The sequence below is a fragment of the Girardinichthys multiradiatus genome, chromosome 9 (assembly GCF_021462225.1).
Source record: "Girardinichthys multiradiatus isolate DD_20200921_A chromosome 9, DD_fGirMul_XY1, whole genome shotgun sequence".
NCBI lineage: Eukaryota > Metazoa > Chordata > Actinopteri > Cyprinodontiformes > Goodeidae > Girardinichthys > Girardinichthys multiradiatus.
The window spans coordinates 7,237,814-7,250,941 of record NC_061802.1 but is presented as its reverse complement, the minus strand read 5'-3'; the positions used below and the strand labels follow the sequence as shown (position 1 = coordinate 7,250,941).

The 13,128-nt window shown below is 38.1% G+C and overlaps 1 protein-coding gene across 1 annotated transcript; it reads left to right on the top strand.

Moving 5' to 3' along the window:
* Window positions 1-1,064: 1,064 nt before the first annotated feature.
* Window positions 1,065-12,994, top strand: mpl (MPL proto-oncogene, thrombopoietin receptor). The gene is made up of 12 exons (XM_047375436.1): window positions 1,065-1,242; window positions 2,291-2,411; window positions 2,711-2,886; window positions 3,331-3,485; window positions 4,599-4,749; window positions 4,854-4,968; window positions 8,724-8,893; window positions 9,273-9,415; window positions 10,119-10,272; window positions 10,469-10,550; window positions 10,755-10,842; window positions 11,998-12,994. Exons 1-12 carry the CDS (start codon window positions 1,131-1,133, stop codon window positions 12,442-12,444), a joined length of 1,914 nt encoding a protein of 637 aa, XP_047231392.1. The 5' UTR covers window positions 1,065-1,130; the 3' UTR covers window positions 12,445-12,994.
* The last annotated feature ends 134 nt before the right edge of the window (window positions 12,995-13,128 follow it).

Sequence of the window (13,128 nt, the reverse complement as noted above, 5' to 3'; positions counted from 1 at the left end):
TGATGCCCTGGGAGATGATTGGCTGAGGAGGAGTGCAGACCTGCCGTTGATTGGAGCAGCCAGTGAGGAGGGATTTGTGGCGGGGGTGGTGAGTCTTCCATGTTGAATTTTCGTTTAAACTCCATTACATCAACGTTGGATCAGCCTGTAGTGTTTTTCCACTTTAATTTTGTATGTGACTCCAAATCCAGGCCTCCAATGGTTAATAAATTTGATTTCCATTGATGATTTTTGTATGATTTTGTTGTCAGCACATTCAACTTTGTACAGAACAAAGTATTCAATGAGAATATTTTATTTATTCAGATCTAGCATGTGTTATTTGAGTGCTCCCTTTATTTTTTTGAGCTGTGTATAAACCATTTTCTACACTATTTTGTAATAAAATGTAAACAAAAACATTTTTTAATTAATACATTTTTTTTAATGTTTTATCTTTTGAGAGATGGCTGTCTCATTTCCTATCAGAAACAAACATCTTGGCTAAATGGAAATAATTAATATATCTAAATCTGGCAGGGCAATGACTTGTTAGGGTTTACCTATATGTGAGAAATTTAAAGCAAGTTTGTTGTACTGCTGCTGTGCAGTAGGTCAGGATGTGGTTAATCAACACACACATGGTTCTCTTTTTGGGTAACTGTTTACATTCTTTTTCAGGTGGGTACAACTCTGTCTCATGAATTGTACAAGGAATGTGATAGCTTGTGAAATACTGTACTTTACATTATTTTGATTGTTGGCAAGTGCATTTAAAGACTTTACAAATGGTTAATCAGTTACTAATCTTATGTTCAGTATGACTGAAGAAAAAGAAATCTTTGGTATCGTAGTCCCAGCTACAGGACATTACGACAGCTTTAACCCCTGCAGTTACTTGCTATACTCTTGTGTGCCACTAATATGGAAAGACGCAGTGTATATTTCTCCTCCCAAATTGCCTTTTTAGGTATTAGCTTCCACCAGATAAAGCCCACTTCCTGCTTTAGACCAAGCTTTTCTGTTAGACCCCTGTGCACTTGTTCAACTCCACCCACGCACACCCACTCAAAACAACACTTAGCAGAAACAATTAACACAACATGATCTGAGCTTAAATCAGGACTGACTGCACAACATCTCAGTTAAGGATGACTGTGCTTTGCATATTGAAGATATTTCTCATTAGCTTGTGTATGCAATTTGACCTAATTCCCCTGATCAACTGTACTGCTGGAATTGACCATACTTTGTCAAAACAAGGTAGGTCTACATATTTTTAAATGTTCTTGATCAGTCTCAATAATATTAGCCCTTGTTGCTGTGACAGCTGCAGGTGCACTTTTGTTGGAAATGTTTATGAATTTATACAATACATCTATTAAGGTGCCAACATTGCAAAATTATTAAGCAGTATTTTATTTACTTAGTTTTTGTGGTGGTTACTTGTGTTCTGTCAAACTTTGTGCATAAATATTTTAAATTTAACCTTTAGATTTTTGCCTGAAGCAAAGTCATATTTGTAAAAACAAGATAACATCTTGCAGATGATAGGTTTGCAGAAGGTGCGCAAAAACATAGGTACAAGACAAGATGTTACAAGGAAACAACAACGAGCTGTTTCTGGGGGAAATGTATCCTTCTTCAAGGCTGTCTACATCTTAATAGTTATTTTCCAAAACATGAAAGTATCTTTGGTAACACATTTTTAATCCACACATGTTGGCACCCCTGAGGCTTTTAACAGGATAGTAATCTAAAGGTTTGGTCATACCAAGCCTTCCGATAACTCAACCATTTGTCTCCTCAAATGGTTGAGGAGACAAGAATATCTATCTTATTCCATGGCCATTTCAGCCCCCAAACCTAAATTCATCAGAAAACATGTGGAGTGAGGTTAAAAAAGGTGAGCCTAAAAGAGGACCCAGATAACGTAAAGAGGAATGGTCAACCATTTCTCTCTTCATATGCTCCAACCTTCTGAAATGTTTTAGGTGAAGACTGAGTGTTGTCCTATTGGCAAAAGGGGGTATTAACAACAAAATGTCCCAATTAATGTGACAGCAGTGATTTTGGAAGAAAACATTCTTAATGAGATTTTCTTTACCCACCGAATGAGCACAATCAGATTAAATGGTGGGTTTCTCTAATTTTATTACTATGAGAATAAGGTTATTGAATAAAGGATGAAATTATTTTCTTAGTCTTTTGATGATAGTGTTCTGCTGTATTGGTCAAAGCTGTCTCATTAGCCACCATTTTTGTCATATATGTGTTTTATTAATGTTTTTTTTATTTATTTCTGGACCAGATGTTTTGCTCATAAAGGATACAGAAAATCCAAAGTGTTTTACTCGCACATTAAAGGATTTCACCTGCTTCTTTGAGACCACAGAGAACAGGACATATGATTTTCTCTATAAGTGTGAAAGGTATGTTTCTGATAGCACGGATTTTCTCTGGGACACTTGTGAGTCACTTTAAACCTTAGGTACACAATTCTGGACTGCAGTGGTCTTTAGCCAAATAGTACAATTATCTTTGCAGCTTGTAAATAAAGAGAGCATCATTAAGCTCATTTATAATTGATAAGATGCCTCAAGAATTGTAAAATAATACACTTTAAAATCTTTAAATTTAAACTGCTTTTACCTGTGTGACTTTTGCTGTGAAAATGATTTTTTCTGATTAATATTACGTATCTCTTCTGTTTATGACTTTATCACTAAAGGGGCGGTACTAAGAAGTGTGAAATGTCTACCTATGGAACAGACAATGGGACTTTTCTGCATGTCTGTTTTTTTCCCTGGATGGACATCTTTTTATTCACTGAAACAGAAATCGAAGTGGTGGATCGCACCAAAAACACCAGTTTGTACAATCGGACAGTCTCTGTGGAGGACCTCTGTAAGAAACTTGCTTTAACAATATAAAGATTTTTAATAAAAAAATGGCAAGAATGGGTTGTTAAGGAGTATGAGGTCAACATTTATGTATGCTCAGAAGTAGTATAAAGTTGTGATTTGTGTGTTAATCTCTCCCTTTAGTTATTTCAAAAGATTTTCTGTTACCTTTTTATTATTTCAGGTTCTGCTTTTCAGTACCTTCTAAATTTGTAACTATAGAAAACAGAATTATTTGGCTACTGATTATATTCCACCTCATATTTGCCTTTGCGTGTGTTTCATGCATTTAAGTTTGGGCTGTGCTGTGCAACAAACTAGCAAGGTTAGCTGTTTGGAATATCTTAATCAGAAAAACAAAGCTATGAAAACTTCCAGTCATTCCTTTGTCATCAATGGAATCTCTTAGGAAAAATAATTTGAATCTTTGTGATTTTTTTATCCACAGGTCTTCTGGAGCCCCCCTTCAATGTCTCTCTACAGCCAAATGACAATGTGGGAAAGCTGAGTGTTTTCCTGGATACAGTAAAGTTAAGCCCCATACGACCAAAGGAATATAGAATTCGTTACTCTTCCGTGACACTTGGGGAAAAAACAGTAGAGGTAATGTATACCCTAAGTCCATTTATTTGATGTTTTAATTGCTTAAACTGATTGTGTGAATGCTCTAAAGCATTCACACTGGCCACGGCGTGACATTGCACTTTGCCGTGTCACTGCAGCCACACCTTTAGCATACAGTCTCTTTGTTCCAAATCGAGTTAGACCAACTTGTTATCAGTTATCTTCTTACATAACATGGTACTGTAATGAGCCCCCCTAGGAATGGCCAAACTACCAAAGGTAAACATAACAACTTTACAATGACTCATGCAGGGGGTGACAAAAGACAACAAAACTATATTAAAATCTGCCAGGCAGATATTTCCTCAGTCAAGGTTAAGGTTCATGATTTAGTGATTTGGCAAATATGGCATTTATGGGACAGTTTCCAGGCAAACCGACAGACTGCTGACCAAAAACAACTAAAAGGGGTGCCTCAGTTTTCCCAAGAAAACATGTTGATGATCCTCAAGACCTTTGGGAAAATATGCTGTGGAGTAATGAGGCAAAACATTCTGGATGCTTTGCATCTGTTACATTTGTTGTGAAATTAACACATCATTTTAGAAAAGAACATACAAACAGACAAACATAGTGATGAGAAAGAGATGGTCTGAGGCTGTGTTGCTTCTTTACGGTCTTCAATGGACAAAACCTAACATTTTGCTCTCTTTCAAAAACTTCCAACCTTTAGCTCAGGCAAATTTAGGTTATGAAGCAGCATGTGCTAATATACCATTCAATGCAGCATAATTTAAAGTATTCTGCAAAAAGTGGGCCAAATTTCCTCCACAGCGATGAAAAAGGCTGAGACAAATGTTTGTTGGCATGTGTTTGATGGGTAGTTGTTGCCACAAAAGGTACTCTTTGTCTAGTATTAAACTTTTTTTGATTGTCTTAAATATTTTAGTTTGAGAAAACTATAAAACAGCAGAAATTTTTAAGAAGTCAATTATTTTTCCAGCACGGTAAGAAAGACCAGTCACCCAAACTGGCACATCTACAGGTTGCTTCAGAAACGCAACATCCATTTAACATCCAGCCTCGTCTTTCTAATTAACTTTAAGGTAAGAGTTCAAATTGAAGGTTTGAAGTAATCCATTTTGTTTTCAGGTAAGAAAGAACAGCTTTCAGCTCCCAGTGGTACCAGGTGAGGAGGTTGAGGTCCAGGCTTCTGTGAAATGCGTTAGTGATTCAAAAACACATCCGGGACACTGGAGTGCCTGGTCTAAACCTGTGGTAGCAACAGTTCCCAAAAGTGCAGGTGAAAGAGATTAAAACAGCTTGATGACTGCACATAGACACAAACATACTCATTCATTCTGACAAACTAATACTAATACTAGTATAACAACCTATCTCTTTCAGATAAAATCTCGCTGGTATGCTTCACCTCTGACCTGCAACATGTTACCTGTCTTTGGAACAGTACCAAAAATGGTGCAGAAAATGAGTACAAACTCTTCTACAAGATGAGTTTGAGGTACAAACATAAAGTACTTATCTTTACATGTTTACAAGTTGTTTTTTTTCCAATTCAATTTAATTCAGTTGGTGTCAAAAATGGAAAGGAACATTCTTTTTTTTATCTTAAAGCACCTTAAATGTATGTTTCCATGTCTTACGTAAAAAAGTTAATAAATCCAAATTATTCATGCTTTAAACAAGCTTTAGGAAAGTTGTTTTCAAGCTTTTTATAAGGACCACCTCAGTAATGTATCACCCCCAGGTCAGGTATTATAACGCAGTAGTATTACAGGACATGGACTTTTATAGTTTGTTGTGTTATGTCAAAAACATATTTAAAAAAACTGGCATTCCATGAATTGGTTGAAATTTCCCAATCTCACTCCAAAGCTGAAATTTCCTACTGGGACGTTAAGTTTTTTTTCAACTGAACCTTTCTTTTAAGATGTTTCTGATAAAGAAGAGTTAAATGTACTCGTCATCTTCCTCTTTTTCCGAGACTGGGTCGCGGGGGCAGCAGACTCAGCAGAGACACCCAGACTTCTCTCTCCCCACACACCTCTGCCAGCTCCTCCGGGGTACAGAGACCGGATGGCCCCTAATAAAGGGCCCCTGACTCCATACTCCTGGAGCACCCCCCACAAGACACCACAAGGGACACAGTCCTGAGGCGCCGGATGCTTTGCCATAATTGCTTCGAGGCCAACCGGTAGTCCTTCTCCATGGCCTTACCAAACTCCTCCCAGGCCAGTTTTTGCCTCTGCCACAGCCGCGCTGCGGCACACTTGGCCTCACGGTACCCGTCAGCCACCTCAGAAGTCCCACAAGCCAACCACAGCCTAGTTCTTCAGCTTGACAGCATCCCTTACTGCCGGTTTCCACCACCGAGTTTGGGGATTGCCGCCACAACAGGTACCACAGACCTTACAGCCACAGCTACGGGCGGCAGCATTGACAATAGACGCGGAGAACATAGTCCACTTGGACACTATGTCTCCAACCTCCCCCGGAATCTGGTCAAAGCTCTCCTGGAGGTGGGAGTTGAATACATCCCTGACAGAGGGTTCCGCCAGACGTTCCCAACAGACTCTCACTATATGTTTGGGCCTGCCAAGTCTGTCCGGCTTTCTCCTCCTCCAGCGGATCCAACTCACCACCAGGTGGTGATCAGTGGACAGCTCAGCCCCTCTCCTCACCCCAGTGTCCAAAACATGCGGCCGAAGGTCTGAAGACACAACAACAAAGTTGATCATTGACCTCCTGTCTGGGGTGTCCTTGTGCCAAGTGCATTGATGAATACCCTTATGCTTGAACATGGTCTTCATGATGGACAATCCGTGACTAGCACAGAAGTCCAATAATGAAACACCACTCAGATTCAGATCGAGGAGGCAATTCCTCCCAATCACGCCTCTCCTGGTGTCACTGTCATTTCTCATGTGGGCGTTGAAGTCCCCCAGCAGAATAATGGAGTTCCTGGGAGGGGCACTATACAGCACCCCTGACAGGGACGCCAAGAAGGCCGTGTACTCTGCACTAACGCTTGCCCTGTAGGCTGAAACAACAGTCAGAGACCTGTCCCCGACCCGAAGGTGCATCCCGGCTGGGATTCGAACCCGTGACGGCTGTGTCAAGGAGTGTAGCCTCCGTACATGGGTAACGCACTTTACTCCTGCACCACTACGGGGCCTCTAAACATTTCATCTTTTGATTGTTGGTGTTTCTAAGATTTACATCATAAAAAATTTGGTTGTCTTGTACAGAAAAATAAAAAAAAGCTACCACAGTTTGAGAAATATGGTTTTTGGGCAATTTAAGCACAACATGTTTAAGCTCCAGTCATAGATTTCTAAATTTGTTTTCATTATGGCACTCTATGTCTAGGCCCTTTTGCTTGATGTAAGGTTCCTAGACATCCACACTGCTTCCTAATGTTCTAAAAACATTAGGATACTATAAAAGCATAAAAAAACAATAGTATTCATTCAATATTTATTTAATATTTAAGACTATATATGCTCTGTTGCCAAATTTCTCAGGATTGGATGTTTCTCTAAATGTACCTCACAGTCAGACAGTTTAATGCAAGTCTCAGCAAAATAACAAAAACCTCAGTGCTCAATCTTAGACTCTACAGGCCTTGGTCAGCATGTGAAATGCTTATATTGGTGACAGAAAAACAATAACCATGCATGGCTTGTTGGGAAGAATTGGATGGAGACAGCCTTTCTCTAAAAACAAAATGGCAGTAGGACCTAAATTTGCAAAGTTGCATCTGACAGATGAAAAACGCTTCGAGAAGAATATCCTTTGGATAGATGAGACCAAAGTAGAGATGTATGTCCACAATATGCAGTGCAAACCCAACACAGCATATTAGAAAAAACACCTCATAGCAACTGTGAAGCAAGGTGGTGGAAGGGTCATGGTGATTTAGGCTTGGTTTCTGGGGGAGTTATTGAGTTGACTATGAACTCCCCTCTATATCAGAGTATTCTAGAATTAAATGAGAAGTCATCTGACTGTTGAAGCTCAGCCAAAATCATTTCACAGAAGTGTAAAAGCTATGCAAGGTATTGCCAAAGGTGGTGGTTGCCATAGGTGTTAAGTCATGGGTGGCAACTAGATTTTCATAGCTTTGCTTTTTAGCTTTATGTGTGTTTGAAAATGACACAGTGGAGTATGTGTGCTGTGACATATTTGAAGACAGAAAAATAAATCTTTAGAAACTGGTAAAAACCAAAGCATTTTTAAAATGTCCTGATGTGTAAAATATCACAACTGCAATAATTACACTTACTATTTCATTTGACTGTATGAAGTATATACTCACTGGCCACTTTATTAGGTACACCTTGCTAATACTGGGTTGGACCCCCTTTTGCCTTCAGAACTGCCTTAATCCTTCGTGGCATAGATTCAACAAGGTACTGGAAGCATTCCTCAGAGAGTTTGCTCCATATTGACATGATAGCATCACACAGATGCTGCAAATTTGTCGGCTGCATCCATGATGCGAACCTCCCGTTCCACCACATCCCAAAGGTGCTCTATTGGATTGAGATCTGGTGACTCTGGAGGCCATTTGAGTCCAGTGAACTCATTGTTCATGTTCAAGAAACCAGTCTGAGATGATTCGTGCTTTATGACATGGCGCGTTATCCTGTTTGTAGCTGACAAGAGTGGCACCCGGTGTGGTCTTCTGCTGCTGCAGCCCATCTGCCTCAAGTTTCGACGTGCTGTGCGTTCAGAGATGCTCTTCTGCATGACTTGGTTTTAACGAGTGGTTATTTGAGTTACTGTTGCCTTTCTATCAGCTCGAAACAGCATGGCCATTCTCCTCTGATCTATGGCATCAACAAGCTCACTGGATATTTTCTCTTTTTCGGACCATTCTCTGTAAACTCTAGAGATGGTAGTGCGTGAAAATCCCAGAAGATCAACAGTTTCTGAAATACTCAGACCAGCCCGTCTGGCACCAACAACCATGCCACGTTCAAAGTCACTTAAATCACCTTTCTTCTCCATTCTGATGCTCGGTTTGAACTGCAGCAGATCGTCTTGACCACGTCTACATGCCTAAATGTATTGAGTTGCTGCCATGTGATTGGCTGATTAGAAATTTGCGTTAAGGAGCAGTTGGACAGGTGTACCTAATAAAGTGGCCGGTGGGTGTATATTGCCTTTACTATATATGCAAAAAATGTTTAAATCGTTTATGTTCATTTTGTTTTCCTGCGATTGTGATTGACTGTAATCTAATTCTTACAGACAATCTTTAAACTGGACTGAATGGACTAAATGTCAGGAAGATCAAAATGTCTCTAAGACGTGTTCTTTTCGTGGAGATAAGTTTGGAAAAATAAAAGTAAAGCTCAACAACACTCAAGCTACAGTCAAACCATTGTTCTTCAGTGAAGAGTTCACACTCAATAAGTCCAGTAAGTGATATTGGGTTCTACTTTCATCAAACATTTTAGATGTAGTTTCTTTGTTTTCAACTTTGAACATTACAGTTTAAGCTCTGAAGGAAAGTAGTGTTTCTAAGGTCAATCCTTAAAGAAGTAAATATTATTAATATTATTTATATAAACCCATCGAATATGTACAACTTTAGAAGAATCCTTAGAAGAAGAATCCTCTACAAAAGATAATATTTCTATTTACAGAGGTGATCACAGTCCACAAATATATTTAAATGTATCTAGCGTTTTTCTTGTGCTCAGTTTCTCTAACAATGCCGGAAAAAGTCTGTAACTGCTTTTCTCAGAGCTCAAGGTGCATCCGAAAAAGTAACATTGTGTGCTTTTGTCTTCACAGTTAAAAGTGCCCCACCAAGTCATCTGAAAGGAGTGCTAATGAAAAAGAAGTTGTGCTTGGAGTGGGAAGCTCCTCTACCGTCTCTGTCTATCTTTCTGCAGTATGAGGTTGACATTCAGATCAAAGGAGGTGAAAAGTGGAGTGTAAGTTGCATTCACAACGATTATAAGGACACAGGAAAAGACTACACAGCTTCAGTGAGAATTAAACCTCTCAAAATATTTCTGCTGTATCAAAAAGCAGAAACTCTTGTAAATATGAACACCAAAAGAAGCAAAAAAAACAAAACACAACTTCAGAATTCACTGTGAAGATTCTCAGTATTTCATTCCATGTCAGCTGTGTAAGCATGTACAGTCCAATTGTTCTTGGTACTCCACAATAGTAAAAAAACAAAGCAAAAAAAGGTGCAACATGTTTTAAGCTGTTATTTATCTATTAACTGAATTAACTTCAAAAATGAATACAAATAAAATAAATAAATAGTATTGTGCAATAACTGAGCCTTTATATTATTACTTCCATTACTAATATATAATATCATAGTTCAACTTTTATACTCCTGAATGGTTTTTGCTAGTTTTTTGCATCAAAGCTTTGGATTTACAGGGATGATATACTGTCAGTGTTTTCATCTTACCACAAGTTGGCGCCAAAGAAAATAAATTGTCACCGTAAAATGATAAATTCCAAATACTCCAAATTTGCAAATTAATGTAGTATGAAGATTTCTCATGGTCTGTATTTATGTGGTACTACAAAACTGCTAATCATTTACTTTAAAACAATGTACGAAAAGAAAGCATAAATGAATGAGAAGGCAAACTGTTTTATTCCTGCCCACAGAAGACAACACTGGCAAACACTAGCACATATGTAGAGCTTCCATCAGGCTGCCAGTTCAGTGTTAAGGTTAGAGCTAAACCTGATGGGTTGATTTACTCAGGATACTGGAGTGACTGGTCAAATGTTTTCTCAAGTGCCACAACACCGGACACAGGTAAGCCTGAAATAATACAAAACAAATGTTTTTTTGTTTTGTTTGAACATTTCCCACAATTTCGTCAAATACAATGGTGCCATCGCATATGTTATTGCAGCAGTATATTGGATCCTTTTATCTGCCTCTACACTATAAAATGAAAGGAAATGTAGTTCAAAATGTATATTGCTGACTTTAATCTTACTATTTCTAGACATGTTGCTCTTGAGGTATCTCTGTGTTTCCGTGCTGATAATAGCTATCAGCTTACTTGGAGTCTTCTTTTTCTACTGCAGGTACGTGTGTTTCCAATTCATTCATTTTTTGAACAATGTCAAATTAGTCATAAATCCTTTTTTAGAACAAATATCAATCTTTAGCCATTGTACCTTTTTCTGACATTTATGGAATATCATTGAAAAAAAAAAAAACTATCTTTTTAGAATAATTTAAACACACGTTTAATGATTTTTTTTTTTTTTCTGTTTCTTTGTTTTTAGGAAGCTCAAGCAGTATATCTGGCCACCAGTGCCCAACCTTGAAAAATTTCTTCAGGGTTTTCTGATAGACATAAACCAGCAGAAATGGGTAAATTATTTGGAGACAGAATTAAAAATATTCACGTGGAAACCATTTAGCTACATGTTTTATGTATTTCACACACAAAAAACAAACCTGTGCCTTCCCAGAATTTGTAAGTCATGTTCCGAAACTTACTAGGTATTTTTCTGAAAATTTCATTAAACTAAGTTGTTACCTACCTGCAAGTTAGAGGTTACTCCCTGAGACTTTTCAGATCCCTTTTGGAAATTCCAGATAGTAACCTCTATAATCTTCTCCAAGCCTAAGACTTTGCTTCTCGGTTCTTGGTAAGGGTTTAGTCCTCATGTGGGGAAGTTTAAGTTCCCTCTCACTCATTAATGAGGTAGAATAGCCCAGGAGATGGATGCACAAATTGGGGCCTTGTCTACAGAAATGTGGGTCTTACGTTGGTCGAGTGTGGGGAAGAGAGAGCTGAGCGTTCAACTCTCACCTATGGTCGTAAGACATGGATCATGACTACAGGCAGCTGAGACTAGTTTCCCCAGTAGGGTGGCCAAATTCAGCTTTAGAGATAAGGTGAGTAGCTCTGTCATCCAGAGGAAGCTTGGCGTTAAGTCGCTGCTCCTCTGTTTTGAAAGGAGTCAGTAGAGATGGTTTGGGATTTTGATCAGGATGCCTTCTGGGCACCTCCCTTTGGAAGTTTTCCAGGTATGTCCCATTGGGAGAAAACCCTGGGGCAGACACGTCTTATAAAAAGTTGCAGGACAGTACTTTATAAGTTATAGAAAAGTAACCTTCAAGTTCTGGAATGTTAGTAAGTTCAAGGACAGTACCAGGTAAATTGTGGGAAAGTAACAATTAAAAATTCATAAAATTCCAGAAAAATAGATGGTAGGTTTCAGAAGGTGTTTGGTAAGTTCTGAAAAAGTACCTGGTAATTTTCATAAAACCTGTTAGTAAGTTCCAAAATAGGTCCAGAAAAGAAACTGTGAAATTTAGAAGAAAAAAAAAATGCAAGTAACTACTATGTTCTGTATAAGAAGAGGCTGTTTTACGAAGTAAACTTATGAACTTCATTAAAAATATTGAAAAAAATGAAATTTATATCAAATATAAATAGAATTAATGCATTTAAACCTGAACAAGTAAATTATAGCTCTCACCAGATACTCAAAATGAGTTAATGTACTCACATTACAGGGTCCTCCAGCCACAGCAAAGTTGTGCTTTGAAGAAACAACCTCATCTGTGGTGGAGATCATGTCTGATAATGGGATTCCAGGACTGGACAAGCCTTCTGAAGAATCCTCCGACCTCCTCTCTTCTGATGGAAGCTCATCCACCGAGGAACAGGCAGATGAAAGTGCTGGGGGTGAAGCCCTCAGAGATTATGTAACTCTAAACAAGGATCTGTCCATTCTCTGTCTTAAAGAAAATTCTTATGTGTATGAGCAGTTTAAAGATGGAGAAGCTCCTGAGAGAGGAAATGAGCACCTTATAATATGTCGCTGTGTTGAGCCTTGCTCATGCAACAACTATTTTAACCGTTCTTACCTACCTTCGGCCATGTCTACAGAGAGCCTGAATTACAGAACTTGTGATGAAAATGGTGCAAGCAACCCCTACACTAACCTTCACCTTACCTAAATATACAACACCAGTGTGCTTAAGTTCACTGTAAAAAGTATGCAGTAAGTTTGTAATACTTATTATAACTGGTGCAATAATAAGTGCTGTCATAAATGCACAAGATTGGTATCAGTGGCAGATTAACTGTTTTTATGCAGTTGCTATTTTAAGAGTATATTTGAGCACAATATAGGAGCATGTTAGAGCCATTTTAACCACATTAATAACAAGGCCTAACTACAATGGGTAGAGCCAGTTTTTATATGTACCCTTAAGCTTAATTACCAGCAATTATTTTGTGTTCTATTGTAAGGAACAGTAGAATTGTAAAAAATCTTCAACGGTTTGTCATAATGTCGTAGTAACATACTTACCATAATAAACAAGTATTTTAAAGTAAATATAAAAAGGGAAAAAAATGTTCGATTGTTTATCACTGTTTTTTCATCTTTTTGTTTTTTTTACTTTATTGGTGTAGAGCTTTTATACTCAAAGAAATGTCACAATGTTTTTATAAATGACAAATTTGAAATTTCTGAAAAATAAAAGCTTTCAGGGTTATCATGCAGTATGGAAAAATCTTAAATGTATAATTAAGCATTGATTTATGTGTTATCCAAATTTGGAGAAGTATAGAAAACGAAAATAGTTATATTTCCATACTTTATATCCATCCATCCATCCATCCATGATGTTTGCATG

Coding starts and splice junctions, on each gene's coding strand:
- mpl (XM_047375436.1), top strand. CDS start 1,131: ATGACTGTGCTTTGCATATTGAAGATATTTCTCATTAGCTTGTGTATG. Junction 3,486..4,598: donor TTGGGGAAAAAACAGTAGAG/GTAATGTATACC, acceptor TTTTGTTTTCAG/GTAAGAAAGAACAGCTTTCA. Junction 4,969..8,723: donor TTCTACAAGATGAGTTTGAG/GTACAAACATAA, acceptor TAATTCTTACAG/ACAATCTTTAAACTGGACTG.